The 19,062-nt window shown below is 22.7% G+C and overlaps 1 protein-coding gene across 13 annotated transcripts in view; it reads left to right on the top strand.

Moving 5' to 3' along the window:
* The window catches only part of dysc (whirlin protein dyschronic), a 99,951-nt gene that overhangs the window by 34,159 nt on the left and 46,730 nt on the right, over positions 1 to 19,062 (top strand). For all 13 annotated transcript variants that reach the window (XM_089170567.1, XM_089170566.1, XM_089170565.1 and 10 more), the window contains 2 exons: positions 3,107 to 3,237; positions 16,941 to 17,264. In XM_089170567.1, coding sequence (XP_089026693.1) covers positions 3,107 to 3,237; positions 16,941 to 17,264 — 455 coding nt within the window. The remainder of the gene's footprint in view (positions 1 to 3,106; positions 3,238 to 16,940; positions 17,265 to 19,062) is intronic.

The following is a 19,062-nucleotide window of genomic DNA, read 5'->3' as shown; positions in this document are numbered from 1 at the left end:
AATTTACATTTGTAATAAATCATACACCTTGTATATATATATATATATATATATATATATATCAATTATTAATTGATTGAAAAATATCTAATCTTACGAATGAAACAATGTAATTCACGTGTACTTATCATAGTAAATTCATCAATGGATTCTAATTTACATGCTCATAAATTCTACCGTGTTCTAAGACAAGCTTTTGATCATTGATGAATTATTCAATGTTCTAAGTAAGATAAAACGTGAATCATTGATTAATTATTCTGCAAACATACTGAAATATCGTTGAATCAATATAGGCATACTCGTAAATCATTGATCATTCCACAAAACTAATAATCATAAATACAATAGTCAAGTAAAGTGTAGACTATTTTTATATACGTATTTGATAATGAAATATTTTCTATTGTAATCGTTGATTATGGATTTTAACAAAAATGGAAATCGAAACGTTAAATTAAGATTTGTTTTTTTATTATTTGTAACTACACAAAATAATATATATATATTTAATATTATTATTATATTATAAATATATAATATATAAATATTAATATTATATATCATAAATATATATAATAATATTATATTATAAATATATAATATTATTATACTATAAATATATTATAAATATATTATATTATTATAAATATAATAATAGTATTAATTTAATAATTTAATATTATTTAATATAATATTAATAATATATATATTTTAATTTATAAAATTTATAAAATATATAAAAATATATATAATATTATAAAGATATATAATATTATTAATAATATATATATAATAATAATAATAATAATATTATTATTATATTATAGTAAATATTATTTATAAAAAATATATATTAAGTATATATAATATATTAAATATATATTTACAAAAATATATATTATTATAAATATATATAAATATATTTAATATTATTAATAATATATATATATATATATATATATATATATATATATATATATATATATATATATATATATATATATAATATATAATAATATTATTATAACACATATATACTATATTACATAATACATAATACATTTTCTCGTTTCAATTGTTTATACAAAATAATTACGTGAGAAATATATTATCATACATATTTGTTTATATTAATTATTATATTAATTTATACAGACTATAGTGTGTAACATTTTACATTGTGTTAATTAGAAATTGATCGTGATTATTTATCATTAATTAAAATAAATATTATCCAAGGACTACTTATGGTACAAAAAAAAAAGAGAATTAACATAAATGTTTTAATCCAAAGGTTCTTAATGAGCCGACTATGGATGGTTCTTGTTATTTATCGATTTAGATTAATTTACAATGAATTAATTTACTCATGAAGTACCCACTTCACATTGATTTTTTTTTTGCTCGTTTATTCGTAAAAGAAAGATTAATTATCATGGCTTTAGTCACCCTCCGATGAGTAGAAAAAATGAATAGAAGAAAAAACCCAATGACGAACAATCCATGACTTTAGCTATTCACTTTATGACCCACGCGAGAAAAGTTTTTAATGATCCGTGAATTTTCTAAAAGTTCAACTAAAGTTTTTATGAATTGCTGAAAAAAAAAAAAAAAAAACAGGAAAAAAGAAAAAAGAAAAAAGACAAAATATTTCACAAAATTATCTACCAAACGAGTGATACGTCAGAATTTATTTTCATTTTATTTTTCATATCGTACAATATCAGAAAATGCAAATAAAATGTAATTCTTTATAGATGGGTGTGTAATATTTTGTTATCGAAAAATTTGTGTATTTGAAAATTTGTATAACAAAATTTTCGGTTTTAGTTTTCAGTGAGATTACATAAAAAAAAAAAAATAATTATTTAAAAATATTATTTAAAAAAATATTAATTTAATAATTGAAATACTTAAATATTTTATAATTTGATTAAGTAATTATATAATTATAAAATATTATAATATAAATAATAAAATATTATAATATATATTATAAACACACACATTAAAAATATATATTTATAATATATACATATTTAAATTATTAAATTAATAAAAATAAATTTTAATAATTTGTTGAATTATTTAACATATATAAATTTTATATATTTTTATAGATTTTATTTTTTTGTTTTTTGTTTTGTTTTGTTATTTTAATAGACTACCAAAAAAGGTTTATTGCTCATCATCAATTTAGTCGAGTTTATTTATACGATTTTATTTGTCTTTTTTAATTTCAAACAAAGTTTTTTTTTCTTTCTTGAAACAAGTAAAATTAACGACACTCGAGTTCTTTGCCATTGACTTGATTTTTCTTTCGAACTTTCAAACTCCAAAGTCTTTGGATTGTGTTCTTAACGAAGATTTCTTTCTTTCTGTCTTTCTTTCTTTAATATTTGTTTGTTTGTTCTACTCCTGATTAGAGTAACGTGCATTTTATTTCGAGTGGGTTCATTACGAGACAATGATAAATTCTTTTTTTTCTTGTATTATTACATCAATGAAATATTATTCTTCGTAAATATTTATTGTAATGATTAAACTATAAAAATATTAGTTTAAATATATAACAAATTTATTGAATTATTCTAAATAATAAATCAACAGAATGAAAAATTGTTATATTTGTTTTATTTTTAACACAAATTAATATGATCTTTCTGCATGTATTTGTATTTTTAGATGTATTTAAATATATTCAATAATTTACACTTATACGTGTACACACAGACATATTCATATATTATTATTATTTTTATATTGTAAAAAAAAAAAAAAAAAAATCACAGACGACAACACAACTCTCTTTTATGCATTTGCATATTCAATTTTTCTTCAAATTCCTTTTTTTTTCTATTTTTCACATTCTATTTACACTAAACCCTTTCTACTCATGTCAAATGCAAATCATGAAAAAATAACATTAAATAAATAAATAAATAAATAAAAAAAATTGAATTTATTTGATTGATTGAATTTATAAAAAAAAAATAAAAATAAGTGTTAATAAACATGAGTAGAAAATTTGAGCACGCACCAATAATGGAACAGTTGTTCAGCAACTTTTTGGCCTGATGGAAAGTCTGTGAATTGTTCTCAGGGGTGGGTGTCTACATTTCGAGGGTGGAAGAAGGTTCAGTGGCCGAAAGAGCTGGACTCAGGCCAGGGGACACCATTTTAGAGGTGAATGGCACACCCTTTCATGCGGTGACCCACGAGGAGGCTCTCAAAGTGAGTTCACTTTCTTTATTTACTTTAACTTTATTATTATATTATTTATTTTCTCAAATTATTTATCTATTAGGGTTGAAATCTCAAAAGTTTGTGAATTTTTAAATTAATTACAAGATTACAAATTTATATATATATATAATTATATTATTATATTATTTATATTATAATAATTATGGTACTTATACGTATTAATGCCACCGCAGCAAAATTCCGTTAATGTGCCAATCTACACCTTAAATTGTTGCGACAAATCATAGAATAAAAAACTTTATTTAAAATCTAAACACTTTCAAAATTCAAAACATTTTATTTACAAAAAGTAGTCAATTGGATTTCGGTGGAAAATGGGCCGATATAGAATTTAACATAGATTCAAAACAGTCTCTATTTTCTTTACTTATACGTATTAATGCCACCGCAGCAAAATTCCGTTAATGCGCCAATCTACACCTTAAATTGTTGCGACAAATCATAGAATAAAAAACTTTATTTAAAATCTAAACACTTTCAAAATTCAAAACATTTTATTTACAAAAAGTAGTCAATTTGATTTCTGTGGAAAATGGGCCGATATAGAATTTAACATAGTTTCAAAACAGTCTCTATTTTCTTTCACCTGATGCTGTCGCCATAACCCTGACGAAACCCTGACGCAACCCTGACGGTTGCTGTGTGCAAACAACAAGGTTGTTGTGTATGAACAACAAGATTGCTCTTTATCGTCGCATTAGCGGAATTTTTGCTGCGGTGGCGTTAATACGTAAGTACCATAATTATTATAATATAACCCCCTTGTGAAAAGAGTAAGCATTGAAAAACACAAATCAACAAAAAATTTTCAACTAGGGGTTGGAGGGGGGATGGATAAGCGCAGAATATTGAAAAAAGAGAAAAAAACACATGGGTTTATCGATTACCATTCGCAGTAGATTAAAAGTAGTACACACACTCCCTTTCTTTTATTTCTCTACAAACATGTTCGATAAGAACTTCGAAAATAAAACAATCCAAAAACAAAAGTAATAACAGCAACAACAACAACAACAATAATAATAATTATAATAACAATTTAGATATTTGTAGAATATAAAAGCAACGATATAAAATAATGAAAAATAAAAAAGAAAAAATAGCAGAATTACCATTGGCAGTAAGTTTCGAAGGATTTTTTTGGATTGAAAGGAGGTGAAAAGGGGGTGGAGTAAAAAAAGGAGAAGAAGAAAAAAAAATGGTTTGTCAGACAAAAGGGAGTCGTCAAGCAATGAGAGAAAGATTGAGATTGACGTAAAGCTTGAAATACAGCTAACTACTACTACCTAGTATTAGAACTAGCATTAGGAGGATTTAGCTCATACACCCCTTTACCCTCATCCCCTTTTTTCCCACTAAACTCGAAGAAGTAGTACCACCACCGTTACCTCTTTTCGAAACACCCAGAGGCTCCTACACACCTCCCTTGTAGACTTTTTTTTTTTTTTTTTTTTTTTTAACCAAACAACACCAAGCTAGGTTTGATATCCTGATGGGCGCCATTGTCGTGAACGAAATCTTTTGTCTAAGGGTACTCCTAGAATGAACTAGTACAGTATATATGAAAAGTATGACTAAGCTATCTACTACTGTGGATTCAAAGATAGCAAGAACAGATCATCACGTTCACGTTTACGTTTTTTTTTCTTTTTTTTTTTTTTCACAGTAGTCATAGTCAAGATTATTGACATTGTGTATGTGTGTGAGTATGCATGTGTGTTTCTATACCTTCGAGCAATTATTTTCTTGTTCCACTTCGTCAGCTTCCATACGTCAATCTTTTTCGATTTTATCGAAATTAATAATTAATTTTATCAAATCTAAAAGTTTTAGAATAAAATTCCATCTATCATATATATATATATATATATAAATAATATATACGTAAATTAAATATAAATAATTATAAAAAATATATATTAAAACTAGGGGTGCCCTGCCACGCGTTGCTGTGGTTCACAATTAGTCCGATACACACGTCTTTAAGTTAACGAATTAACTTATACCGCCATCTGTTAGAATCTTATCGAATTAACAGAGATAATCATGACTCTTTGTTAATAAACAAATAATTCGCGATTAATAAAATAATATTGCGATTATAAATTGAGATATTAACTATCCTATCTTTCAAGTTGAATGAAACTGCACACAGTGTGCAAAATTTTATTAAAATCGGTTCAGTAGTTTAGGAGTCCATTGCGAATAAACAACGTGACACGTCATTTATATATATTAAGATATGTAATCACATATATATATATATATGTGCCCATAATTATGAAAGTGGTCTAAGTCAAAATTAAAAAAAAAAAAATGAGTTTACTAGTTATTAAGCACCACATTATTTTAAACTAAATAAATTCAATATAATTTTCACGATATTGTGAAAAATGATATCAATGAGTCAGATAATGTTTGTTATTTCAATATTAAATAGAATTCATACGATGTTCAAATAGTAATCTTTAACCAGTTAAGTGCGTTCGACGTGTATACATGTCGGACCAAATCTCTACTGCGGTGCATTTGACGTGCATACTCGTCGTGTAAAATAAAAAATTACCATTCACTATAAAAACTCGTAATCTCAATAAAATGTAATAAGAATATTATTTGGTGGTATGTTCCCTTTATATTACCAATACGACCTCTATGTATTTTATTTATATTTATTTTATTTATTTTTATTTATAAGATGAACCGTTTGTTCAAAAAATGGAAAACGCAAGGAAACAAAGTTTTGGTGTACGACCTGTGAAGTTGCACTTTGCGTAGTACCATGCACACTTTGAAACATATCACACATACATAGCTTGAAATTTTCTAAACTATTTTCTTAGTTTTCTTCTTTATTCTTCCTATCTTCGATTTTTCTTGTTTATGTATTTTATTATTTTTTTTGACAATTTTCAAGCTTTTTTAGTAAGAATAACGTATTCAGAAACGAATTGTTAGTTTTTTTTTTTTGACTTTGAATAAAAATGTAATCCTTCTACGTTTTTCGTAAAATGTATAATAATACCATCATTTGCCTTGCGTTCGACGTGTATACACGTCATTGCTTGTTTTTAATTCTGCACCCACCCTGTGGTGATCTTTTAAAACTAAATTCCACAGTCAACTGGTTAAATATCTCGAAACACGAGATACATGACTTAGACCACTTTCATAATTATTGGCACATATATATATATATACATATATATATATATATATATATATATATATATATATATATATATATATATATATATATACATTTGTTTAATAATATATTCGACGAATAATAATAAAACAAGTATAAATAAAAAATGAAATAATTCTAATAAAAACAAAAAACAAATATAACATCCATCTATGAATTAAGTAAAAAACTAAGAAGAGAGAAAAGAAGAGAGAGAGAGAGAGAGAGAGAGAAAGTAAAAATTGTGAAGAATCTTTGATAGGATTTTGAAGATGGGAGGGGGGGTGGGGTGGATGGTAGCCTCGGCAAACCATGTAAGGGAAAATAAATGACAATGGGTATTGCGAAGAAGAAGAAGAAGAAGAAGGGCGCCTGGTAGACTGGCGCCAGTATGTCGTTCAAAGAAGTTTCAACGTAAGAAGGAAAGAAGAAAATAAAAATGGGATAGAATGGATGAGATTGGGAGGGTTTGAGATTGGATAGAAGAAAAGTAGAGAAAAAAATCAAATAAAATATTGAAAAAAAAAAGGGTGTGTAGGAGGAAATAGATAAATATAGAGAAAGGGAGAGATGAAACAAAAAAAAAAAACAAAAAAAGAAACACGTTTCAAACATTTCTACGAATATTTCTGAACCTATAATTTCAACTGATATTTTTTATGTTCTCTTCTCAATCTGTGATTTCCCATATCGACCTATCAAACATTATCCCAAAGAAAACGTCCACAAGCCATTATGGAATAACTGGCTACTACTATTACTACTACTACTACTACTACTACTACTATTACTATTGCTACTACTACTACCATTACAGTTACTCTTAACGACAAGCAAAGCAATTTAATCCTCTATTTCCTTCCGTCGTCGTCGTCGTAGTCGTCGTTTAACGTCGATCAATAAACCTCGGATAAAAAGCAACGTGTGGATAAGAACTAAACGTTCAGCTTCGTTATTAACACAACAACACAACATATATATATATATATATATATATATATATATATATACATACACGTATACGTACACAGTACTACTATGGCTTGGATAGAATCATCATCATCTTCATCTTCTTCTTCTTCTTCTTCTTCTTCTTCTACTACTACTTTTACTTCTACTTCTATTTTTGTTTGGTAAAAAAAAAAAAAAAGGAAGGAACGATCAAGAATCATCTTTTCAATCAACTCTTTACAAACTTTCTATTAAATATTCTTCGATTAATTGTAAATTAAATTCATCATTTTGTTTTTTTTCTCTTATGGAATTTTCAATTGAATTTGATCGATTTTATAATTGAAAAGGATATCACTTTTCTTCCCCCCCTCCCCCTTCCCTCATTTATTTTCTGGATTTAAGTATTTTTATGTGTACCCTATTAAATTTAATCGTACAAAAATGTTCTAACATGAGTAACACTTCAATTCTATAACCTTAAGTTTATGGTTCATTAAATTGTCATTTTATTACAGCATATTTTTTCTATTCTTCGATAAATCAAATAAATTTATTATATTACTAGTATTATTTATAATATGTTATTAACTTTCACAAACATACATGTACAACATGTAGAAAATATACTTGTATATTTTTTTGTTTTGTTTAATCATGAAAGAATTTCTTTTATAAGGTGTACCTTTTCTTTTTTTACTTTACTTCACTTCATATTGCTACTATCAATTTTATTATGTTATTATTAATAATTAATATTATTATTTAAAGAGTTATATAAGCAAAAGAGATTGTAAATTAATTGAATTTGAACGCGTTCATTGGTTGCTTTAAATTTCATCATAAAATGAACTCTAGTCGATAGTTAGATGCTTCAAATACTATAAAGTTAGGATAATTAATAGGAAACTATCTTTCTAAGCAAAGCATGGTCGTTATCGTCGTTATTAAACTACCCATTTGACCTAAACCACGATGGACGCAGGTTTTGTAATTTTTTTTTTTACAATTAATACAATTAGAAAGGAAAATAATCAATTCCTCCAAATAATATATATATATTCATATTAATAATTATAATTTATATTATATATAAATATATAATATATATTATTATATTTTATATATTTATATAATATAATACTAATAATATTAAATGTATAATAGAATAATATAATTATTATATTATTATATATTATATTATATTATATTATATTATATTATATTATATTATATTATATTATATTATATTATATTATATTATATTATATATAATTAATATAATTAATTTATATAATATATTAATATATTTATATTAAGTAATATATCTATAATTATTTATATTTAATATACGTATTTATATTAAAAAAAAAAAAATGTAATGAAAGACTCCGTTTTACTTGAAGCAAACATTTGAATCACTTTGATAATCCTAACATTACCATCTTATTTCACATACTTATTTCATACACATACGTTATAATATTCATATACATCAACAAATATTCACTATAATTAATGATAAAAAATCATTAGATATTTCTTATTAAAATCAAAGTTACATTTTAATTATACCAATTGCATAAGGTTTATGAATCAACTTATGATAGTTTGCACATCACTGCTATGGAATACGAAATTACGTAAATAGATAGTTATATACGTATGTATATACATTCATATGTATATTTGTATCCTATATAGTATACGTAGGCTTGATTCAGAACAAGTAGTCAACCCGTCTTTATGCTCTGACACGGTCGCATGAGATACTATGTATTACTTACATAATACGTACATTCAAAGTAGTACAAACTAAAATAACTTCAACTTTGCTATCTCTACATTATTCAAAGATTACATTCACCACAATTTAATTATCAAATATTTTTTTTATTTTTTTTTTTTTTATACAACAAATATCATTCCAAATTTCTTTCATATAATTCTCGACTATTTCTTTTATTTATTTTCAAAAGAAATATTTATTATTTCTAATAATTTATATAAATAGTTTCATTGGATAATCAAAATTATTTGATAGTTGACGTCAATACGAAAATTAATATTTCATTATTGGATTCATCATAATTGATTAAAGGAAACAGGACATTCAGATATCGAGTTATAGATGCATATGTATGTGTGTGTGTGTGTGTGTGTGTGTGTGTGTGTGTTTGTAAATGTGTATATCAAGAAGACTGAAATTTGAAGCAACGTTTGCCAATTTGCACGCGACGTTAGAAGAGGATTGACTTTCAGTTTGAACGTTTCCTTTAGCTACTGTGTTTCTCGATTCGTGATAACGAAACTTTAACTTTAAACTTCATGAATTATTTATGTAATTGTCTCGTTTGCTTCGTCTTTCGTCACTCTTCTTTGTTCTTCTACTTCTTTATTGATATTTCGTAAATTTTTATTATATACTATACCCCCTTTCTTTACTTAAGTCAAGTTTTATATTAGGTCGAGTCATAAGTAACTAGAATCTATTTTTCGTATTTACCTACAATAAGTCACCGAAACAAGCGGATTTTCAATATCACTATATAGATGAGAATTCAGTTCGTCTTCTGTCAAATTTTTTATTTAGTCAATGTTACATTTAAACGTTTTTCTTAACCACTGAAATGGATAGTAAAAAGTGCATATTCGACATGTAATGTTTTAAGAATTGAAACAAGGCAATAGCACTAAAGTGGCAACTGAAAAAATATGCAGTGTATACAGTGCAGGACTGATAACTGATAGGACAGTCAGAAATTGGTTTGTAAAATTCCGTTCTGGAGATACGATCTTAAAAGATGAATCGAGTGCAGCGACGTATTTCCAACTTTGATGAACCTTTTAAATGTAATATTGGAGCAAAATCCAATAGATACGTTGAACAATTGCAAAGAGTGCAAAAAAAAAAACTCCATGAAAGGTGTCTTGCACTTATCAGTCGCAGAAACGCCATTCTTTGTCTCATAAAAAACGGAAGTTATTTATGACTCGCCCTAATACTTCAATTTTTATTTATAATTAGAAAGAAAAAGATGTATATGTAACTTGAAAATTAACAATTATTAATTATTAAATACTAGGGGTTGCCCGTCACGCGTTGCTGTGGCTCACAATCAGTCCGATACACTCGTCTTTAAGTCAACGAATTACCTTATACCGCCATCTATTAGAATCTTATCAAACTAACAGAGATAATCATGACTCTTTGTTAATAAACAAATAATTCGCGATTAATAAAATAATATTGCGATTATAAATTAAGATATTAACTATCCTATCTTTCAAGTTGGATGAAACTGTACACAGTGTGTAAAATTTGATTAAAATCGGTTCTGTAGTTTAGGAGTCCATTGCGGACAAACAACGTGACACGTTATTTATATATATATATATTTGGATAAATTAACAATGAATTAATAATATTGAGAAAAAAATGAAATTTACATTATACATATTTGAAAATGATGAAATGATGAAATATTATACGTAATATGCGAATTTATATTTGTATATGTGATTTTGAAAGGGTTTTATAGGGGGTTTATAGAAGGGTTAAATCGGGGTAGATTTATAAAAGAACAAAAGCATAACTCTGTTAGATGTTTAAATCGATTCTATATAAAACGTACTCAGGTTTTTCTTTTCATATTTGTGTCAACATATGATATCACTGCCTTTATATGACGTGCATCGTAAATGTCTCGTAAATCCTCTTGCAGTTACGTTAAATCGTTAACATTTTTCTAGATAAATATTAAACATATATATATATATATATATATATATATATATATATATAGAAGAAATAAAATTGAAAAATAACAAAGAAAAAGAAAAATATAAATATAAAAAAATATTTCGTAGAATACAAATAATACAACGAGGAGAATTGAAAAATGAACAAAATACCCCAAAACAAATACAAATTATTTTTTTTTTTTTTTAAATAATTTTATTAATTTTTATAATAATAGGTCAGTATGTCGAGAGAAATCAAATTTTTTATTAATGAAACTTATGACAGATTATTATTTTTTTATATGAAAGACAAGTGATTAAGCATCGTTAAGATCGTAGTTAACAAAAAAAAAAATATATATATATATATATATATATATATATATATATATATATATATATCGTCTCATTAATGTCACCTGTGAGTGATTATAGTGTTTCATCAATTAGAATTTGAATTAATGAAATAGTAATGATCAAAAAAGAGGAGGAAGAAGAAGAAAATAACGTGTATGTATAATATGTATGAGTATCAAATGTGAGATAGTAATTGAATTTTTCGAATAACCTAGTAATGATCGTTCGGACAATGTACCTACCCATCTACCTGTATTTCTAAGTGAAGGTACGTTTTGAATAATTTATATCTCCGCTTAAGGTCACTTCAGATACACACACACACACACATATATATATACACTCAGACACATACATAGGCAATTTCGATCGTGAAAATCGATCATACGGAAGTCCAAATTTATAACACGATCACCAACCAAGAACCATTTTCCATAATGACGTATAAAGCTTAGTCAGGATATCGATCATCATCATTTCCTTTTTTTAAATTCATAAAGGCTATCGTTCTCTTTAACTTTTTTCTTGTTTTTTTTTATATTTTTTTTTTTTTTATTATCAATCGTTTCTATCAACGTTCTACTGTTACTACAGTTTAAATAATAATAAAAAAAAAAAAAAAAAAATAGAAGTAGACTTTAGAAAAAAAGTGATAGTACTTGAATGACGGTATTTTTTCAAAGGTTATGATTTTTTCCAATTTTTTTTTTTTACGAATGAAAATAGAAACCCATAAACAAGATTTAATTTAAACTAACATATAAAAGAATATTTGTTAATATTTAATATTTAACCATAAGATATATAAATAAGATATCTATGTTGCAAATCGAATCTATAAAAATAAAAACCCACTAACAAGATTTTATTTAAACTAACATATAAAAGAATATTTGTTAATAATTAATATTTAACCATTAGTTATATAAGAAAGATTTTTCTATTGCAAATCGAATCTATGAAAATAGAAACCTATAAAAAAGATTTAATTTAAACTAACATATAAAAGAATATTTTGTAATAATTAATATTTAACCATAAGATATCTATGTTTCAAATCGAATTTAGAAAAATAGAAACTTATAAACAAGATTTAATTTAAACTAACATATAAAAGAATATTTGTTAATAATTTATATTTAACCATAAGATACATAAATAAGATATCTTTGCTACAAATCGAATTTAGAAAAATAGAAACCCACAAACAAGATTTAATTTAAACTAACATATAAAAGAATATTTGTTAATAATTAATATTTAACCATTAGTTATATATGAAAGATTTTTCTATTGCAAATCGAATCTATGAAAATAGAAAACCATAAACAAGATTTTATTTAAACTAACATATAAGAGAATATTTTGTAATAATTAATATTTAACCATAAGATATCTATGTTTCAAATCGAATTTAGAAAAATAGAAACTTATAAACAAGATTTAATTTAAACTAACATATAAAAGAATATTTGTTAATAATTTATATTTAACCATAAGATACATAAATAAGATATCTTTGCTACAAATCGAATTTAGAAAAATATAACCCCACTAACAAGATTTAATTTAAACTAACATATAAAAGAATATTTGTTAATAAATTATATTTAATCATAAAATATATAAATAAGATATTAATGTTGCAAATGGAATTTAGGAAAAACATGTATTTTATTTTTCGATTGACACATTAAGAAAATTTGTGTTGGACTATAATAGAAGCATCTGTAGGATCCATTGGCACGTGAAATAGGTTCTTCCTTAACGTTTATGGTTCCCTGTGGTTAACATAAACGATCGTTGATCCGCCCATTCCTGTTACACCCATTTCGTATACAAGATTTATTGCATAGTTCATACAATCCATTTTTCCTTCCTTTCCCTTTTTCTTTTTCTTATTTTTACATCATTTTTGTGTGTTAGCATTCTAATTGCAAGCCTAAGAGCTTTCATTTAAGATTGGGAGGGAGGGAGGGAGGAATCTTTTTTAGTTATGGGGGAAAAGAAACCCTAAACGAAAACAAGGGATTACTTTGTGTATGGAAAACAAACAAGGGAAAATGTAAGACATGGTCTTCCATCAAAGGATTTCTTACCCTTAGATATATCTTTTATCATGTTATCTGAACGGCCACAAAAATATTTTTCTTTCTTTTTTTTTTTTTTTTCTAGGTGCCTTTCTATTTTCTTATTGGTCAAATCCAATCTCTTGAAAGAACAGAATCTAAAAAAAGAAAGAAAGAAAATTAAGTACGAGTTGTTTCATCTGTGTTGTTTTCATATTTGTAATAATCCAATCCATTGAGTAAAATATTTGTGATGAATTAATTGAAAAAAAAAATAAATAAATAAATAAAAAATACTTTGACTGTGTTAAATGTTAATGTTTATATAAAAGTGGTTATATAATTTCTAAGAAAAACAAAAAAAGAAAAATATTTATTTATATTAAATTATTTATTTATATATATGTATATAAAATATATTTTAAAATATATATATATTTTATTTTAAATAACACAAAAAAATAAATATATAAAAAATATATTATATTGTAAATTAAAAATACATTATGAAAAAATATATATTATATTTTAAATTAAAAATAAATTATATAAAAAATATATTATATTTTAAATAAAAAATAAATTATAAAAAATATATTATATTTTAAATTAAAAATAAATTATACAAGAAGTATATTATACTTTAAATAAAAATTAAATTATAAAAGATAAATTATATTGTAAATAAAAAATAAATTATAAAAAATATATTATATTTTAAATTAAAAATAAATTATATAAAAAATATATTATATTGTAAATAAAAAATAAATTATAAAAAATATAATATATTTTAAATTAAAAATAAATTATATAAAAAAAATGTTATATTGTAAATAAAAAATAAATAATAAAAATATATATTATACTTTAAATAAAAAAATAAATTATATTGTAAATAAAAAATTAATTATAAGAAATATATATTATATTTTAAATTAAAAATAAATTATAAGAGAGAAATATATTATACTTTAAATAAAAAATAAATATATAAAAAATATATACTACATTTTAAATTGAAAATAAATTCTAAAAAATATAAATTATATTTTAAATAAAAAATATATTATAGTTTAGTATACTCGTGTTATACTAACACGAGGTTTATTATTCCACGTGTCATCCCAACATAACGAAAAAAAAAAAAGAAAAAAGAAATAAAAAGAAAGAAAAAAATCTTATTTCTCTTCATATACTACCCTCATCCAAATATCATATCACAATATATATATATATACAAAAAAAAAAAAAAAGAAAAAAAAATATAAGAAGGATAAAGAAAAAAAAAAAAAGAAAAATACAAATCATTCCATCCTCCTACACAAAATGATCCTAAGGACGACTTCCTAGGATCGGAGCTCGATCAAGTTTTGCTGTCAGGTCAAGGATAGGCAGGATGTGACGTCACAGGCTACCAGAAGATCGATATCCTCTTGCTAGCCTGTTCATTCGTTCCTACGTATGTGTATACATGTGTGTATATGTGTGAGTGGGTATTTGCCGTCACCCACGACAAACGCACTATCTTTTACTTTACTGGGCCTTTTACTTTACTATCAAGGCAAATTTTCTTTCTTTCTCTCTCTCTCTCTCTCTCTCTTTTTTCTTCTTTTTTTTTTTCTTTTCTTCATACGAAATCATTAGACTCATTCTCTCTTATATTTCTTTTGAGAAAATCAGGTTCGAACACTCGACAAAGAGGTTCTTTTTCCTACCAATTTCAACCTAACACACAATGAGTTGGGTTATAGGGTTACTAATATATATATATTATTATAAATATATATATATATATATATATATATATATATATATATATATATATATTTATTTATAATAATATATATTTTTGTAAATATATATTTGATATATTATATATACTTAATATATATTTTTTATAAATAATATTTATTATAATATAATATTATTATATATATATTATTAATAATATTATATATCTTTATAATATTATATATATTTTTATATATTTTATAAATTTTATAAATTAAAATATATATTATTATTATTATTATTATTGTTGTTATTATTATTATTATTATTATTATTGTTATTATTATTATTATTATTATTATTATTATTATTATTATTATTATTATTATTATTATTACTATTATTATTATTATTATTATTATTATTATTATTATTATTATTATTATTATTATCATCTTCCCATCATTAAACATTATTCTTATTCTTTACCTATTCTTTCGATTTTTGATTTTTCCTTTTTCTTTTTTTATTTTAATTCTACATCATTCTTATTTTTAATAAAAAAAAAAAAAAGAAGAAAAAATAGAAATAGTTGCTAATGAAAAGTTCGTGGCTTTTCTTATAAAACCATTTTGTTTCAATTTTATTTTTTTATTTTTTATCTGTTATAATCTTCAAAGGTTTCGATATACAACAGAAAATTGTTTATTATCTCTAACCATAAGAGACAAGAGAGAATAATTAGTCAACGTAGAAGAAGAAGGTATTATTTCTCACACTCTCGTGGACACAAATATTAGCTCAACATTTTTATTTTTTATTCTTTTTTTTTTTTTTTTTTTTTTAGTTGGCAACTCGACAAAATTTCTTGGGACTTTAAACAGGAAAGTTTTAATGCACTCACTCTTATTCTTTACGATCCCAGACTAATATACTTTACTATGTCAGACTATTATTTATTTCGTATTCTTAAAACACCTTTTCTTTTTTTTTTTTTAGTAATTTGTATGGTTAATGAAGATTAATTGCAAGTAAAAATTACCTACGAATAATAGAAATATTTTGAAATAATAGAAATGTGTTGTTTAAGCAAGATTGATGATAGAAAATTATTCAACAAAAATTTGTGCTCGCAGTAATATATACAATAAAGAATAATTACATATATATGTAATTAATGATATATTAATACATAATATATTTATATAGTTATTAATAATATATAAATAATTATTTATGTAATTAAAATAATAATCCAATTATAAAACAAAAGTTTATCTAATTTTAAAAAATATTGTGCACCATATACAATTATTTATCTAATTGTAAAATAATTGTATATGGTGTATATGTAAATATGTATATGGTATTGTAAAATAAGTCGTTCGAAAATATGAAATTTTTCATGTAAAATAATTTGGTAATTTTTTTATATTAATTTTCTTTTTTTTGTTTTCCTAAATAAATTGTACAAAACTCAATAAAATAAAAATATAAAAAAAAAATATATATATAACAAGAAATATACCGAAAATTATTTTGTTAGGAATTAACGATGCAGAATTTTGTAAATTGAATAAAAAAAAAATAAAAGCAATTTATGAATAATATTTTTTTCTTGTTAACAGATGTTGAAATCCTGTAGGACATTGAGCATGACGGTAAGAGGACCAGCATTAGATCCTCGTTGTAGAGTTGGTCATCCCGTTTGGCCAAGTTCGGGTCGTCAACAATCTTGCAGTTGGATGGACCGTCAAGGAAGACCAGCTTCACCTCCACCATTTTTTTCATCTCGAGATTCCAGATATGGACCGAGAACGCGAAAGGTCGAACTTTGCATCGAACCAGGACAATCCCTTGGTCTTATGATCAGAGGTGGTCTTGAATATGGCCTTGGAATATATGTCACTGGTGTAGACAAGGACAGTGTTGCCGATCGTGCTGGACTTTTGGCAAGTAACACCTTTTTTCTTCTTTTTTTTTTTTTTTTTAATTAAAACAATATATAATAATAATTATATATTTTTATATTTTATATTAATATTTTATATAATTAAAATTAAATTATTTTATAATTCATTATAATATATATATTATAATTAAATTAATATATATTATAATTATATATATTATAATTAATATATATTTATTATATTAATTTTTATATTATAATAATTTTAATATTTATTATATATTATATTAATATTATTTAATATATAATATATTATTAATTATTAATTTTTCTTTAAATTACACAAAAATATTTATATATTATATATATTATTGTAATTAATTATATACTATTTTATATTTATATTATTAATACATATATATATATATATATATATATATTTATTATATTATAATAATATCATTTAAAATAATATATATTATTATTTATAAATTTTTTTCTTAAATTACAAAAATATTTATATATTATATATTATTGTAATTAATTATATACTATTTTATATTTATATTATTAATACATATATATATTTTTATTACATTATATTAATATTATTATTATTTAATATAATATATATTATTATTTATTAATTTTTTCTTTAATTACAAAAATATTTATATATTATATATTATTGTAATTAATTAAATATACTATTTTATATTTATATTATCAATATATATATTTTTATTATGTTATATTAATATTATTTAATACAATATAAATTATTGTTTATTAATTTTTTTTAAATTACAAAAATATTTATATATTATATATTATTTTTAAATAATTATATACTATTTTATATTTATATTATTAATATAATAAAAATATATATATATATATATTAATAATACTCATTATTATTATATTATATTTATTATTATTATATATTATTATTATATATTAATTATTAATATATTATTAATTGTATTATTATTATGACAAAAATATATTATAATAATATTAATATTATTTAAAATAATATATATTACTAATTTTTTTCTTTTTTTAGATTACAAACAAATTTTTTTATTATTTAATATAATATAATATATATTAGTAATATAATATGAATTATATTAGTATAATATTACATTAATTTATTAATTATGAAATGTTCAATTTCGTACTTGTAAGATTATTTTCTTTTCAAAATTATTTTTCAACTCGATAAATAATCTCTCTTAAAAATAAGATCAGATATTTCAATTTGAAAATGAAATTCATGAAGTATAACAAATATTATCTACGATAAGTATCTGATACTATATTAAGATCAAATCTAAGAGATAAGTTTAAATAGGAAACTCTTTTCGATTTATATGAACACACACACGTTCTAAAATAGTAATCGAAGAGATTCTTTTTTTTTTTTTTGTTAATACTTAAAAATGGTTGTATTTGGTTAAAATATTGACCTACTCCTTCAAAAAAGCTTTTATAGATTTTAATCGATTTATCGAATTATCGAATATCGTTTTTTAACCAACACGAATAAAATACTTTTTTAATGTTAAATAATATCTCGAATAATTTTTAGACATACCGGAATTTATTTCTGAATCATCCAAATTTTAATCTGAAAATCATTGATAATGTAAAAAAAATGAATGAGAAAGAAGAAATATCAAAATCAAAATCAAAATCCAAAATCTCATTGATTAATTTGATCAAAGTATCATTTTTGTTTCAATTTAACATTTATGTTAATCCTACGAATAAATTGTTAAAGGAATATAATTAATCTCTGTGTTTTATTTGTTTGAATTTTGGGAACGTAT

The sequence above is a fragment of the Polistes dominula genome, unplaced genomic scaffold, assembly GCF_049000335.1.
Source record: "Polistes dominula isolate Pdom_NZ unplaced genomic scaffold, Pdom_raw_medaka contig_79, whole genome shotgun sequence".
Lineage (NCBI taxonomy): Eukaryota > Metazoa > Arthropoda > Insecta > Hymenoptera > Vespidae > Polistes > Polistes dominula.
Note: the sequence above shows the minus strand (reverse complement) of the source record. Positions and strands in the feature narration are given on the sequence as shown.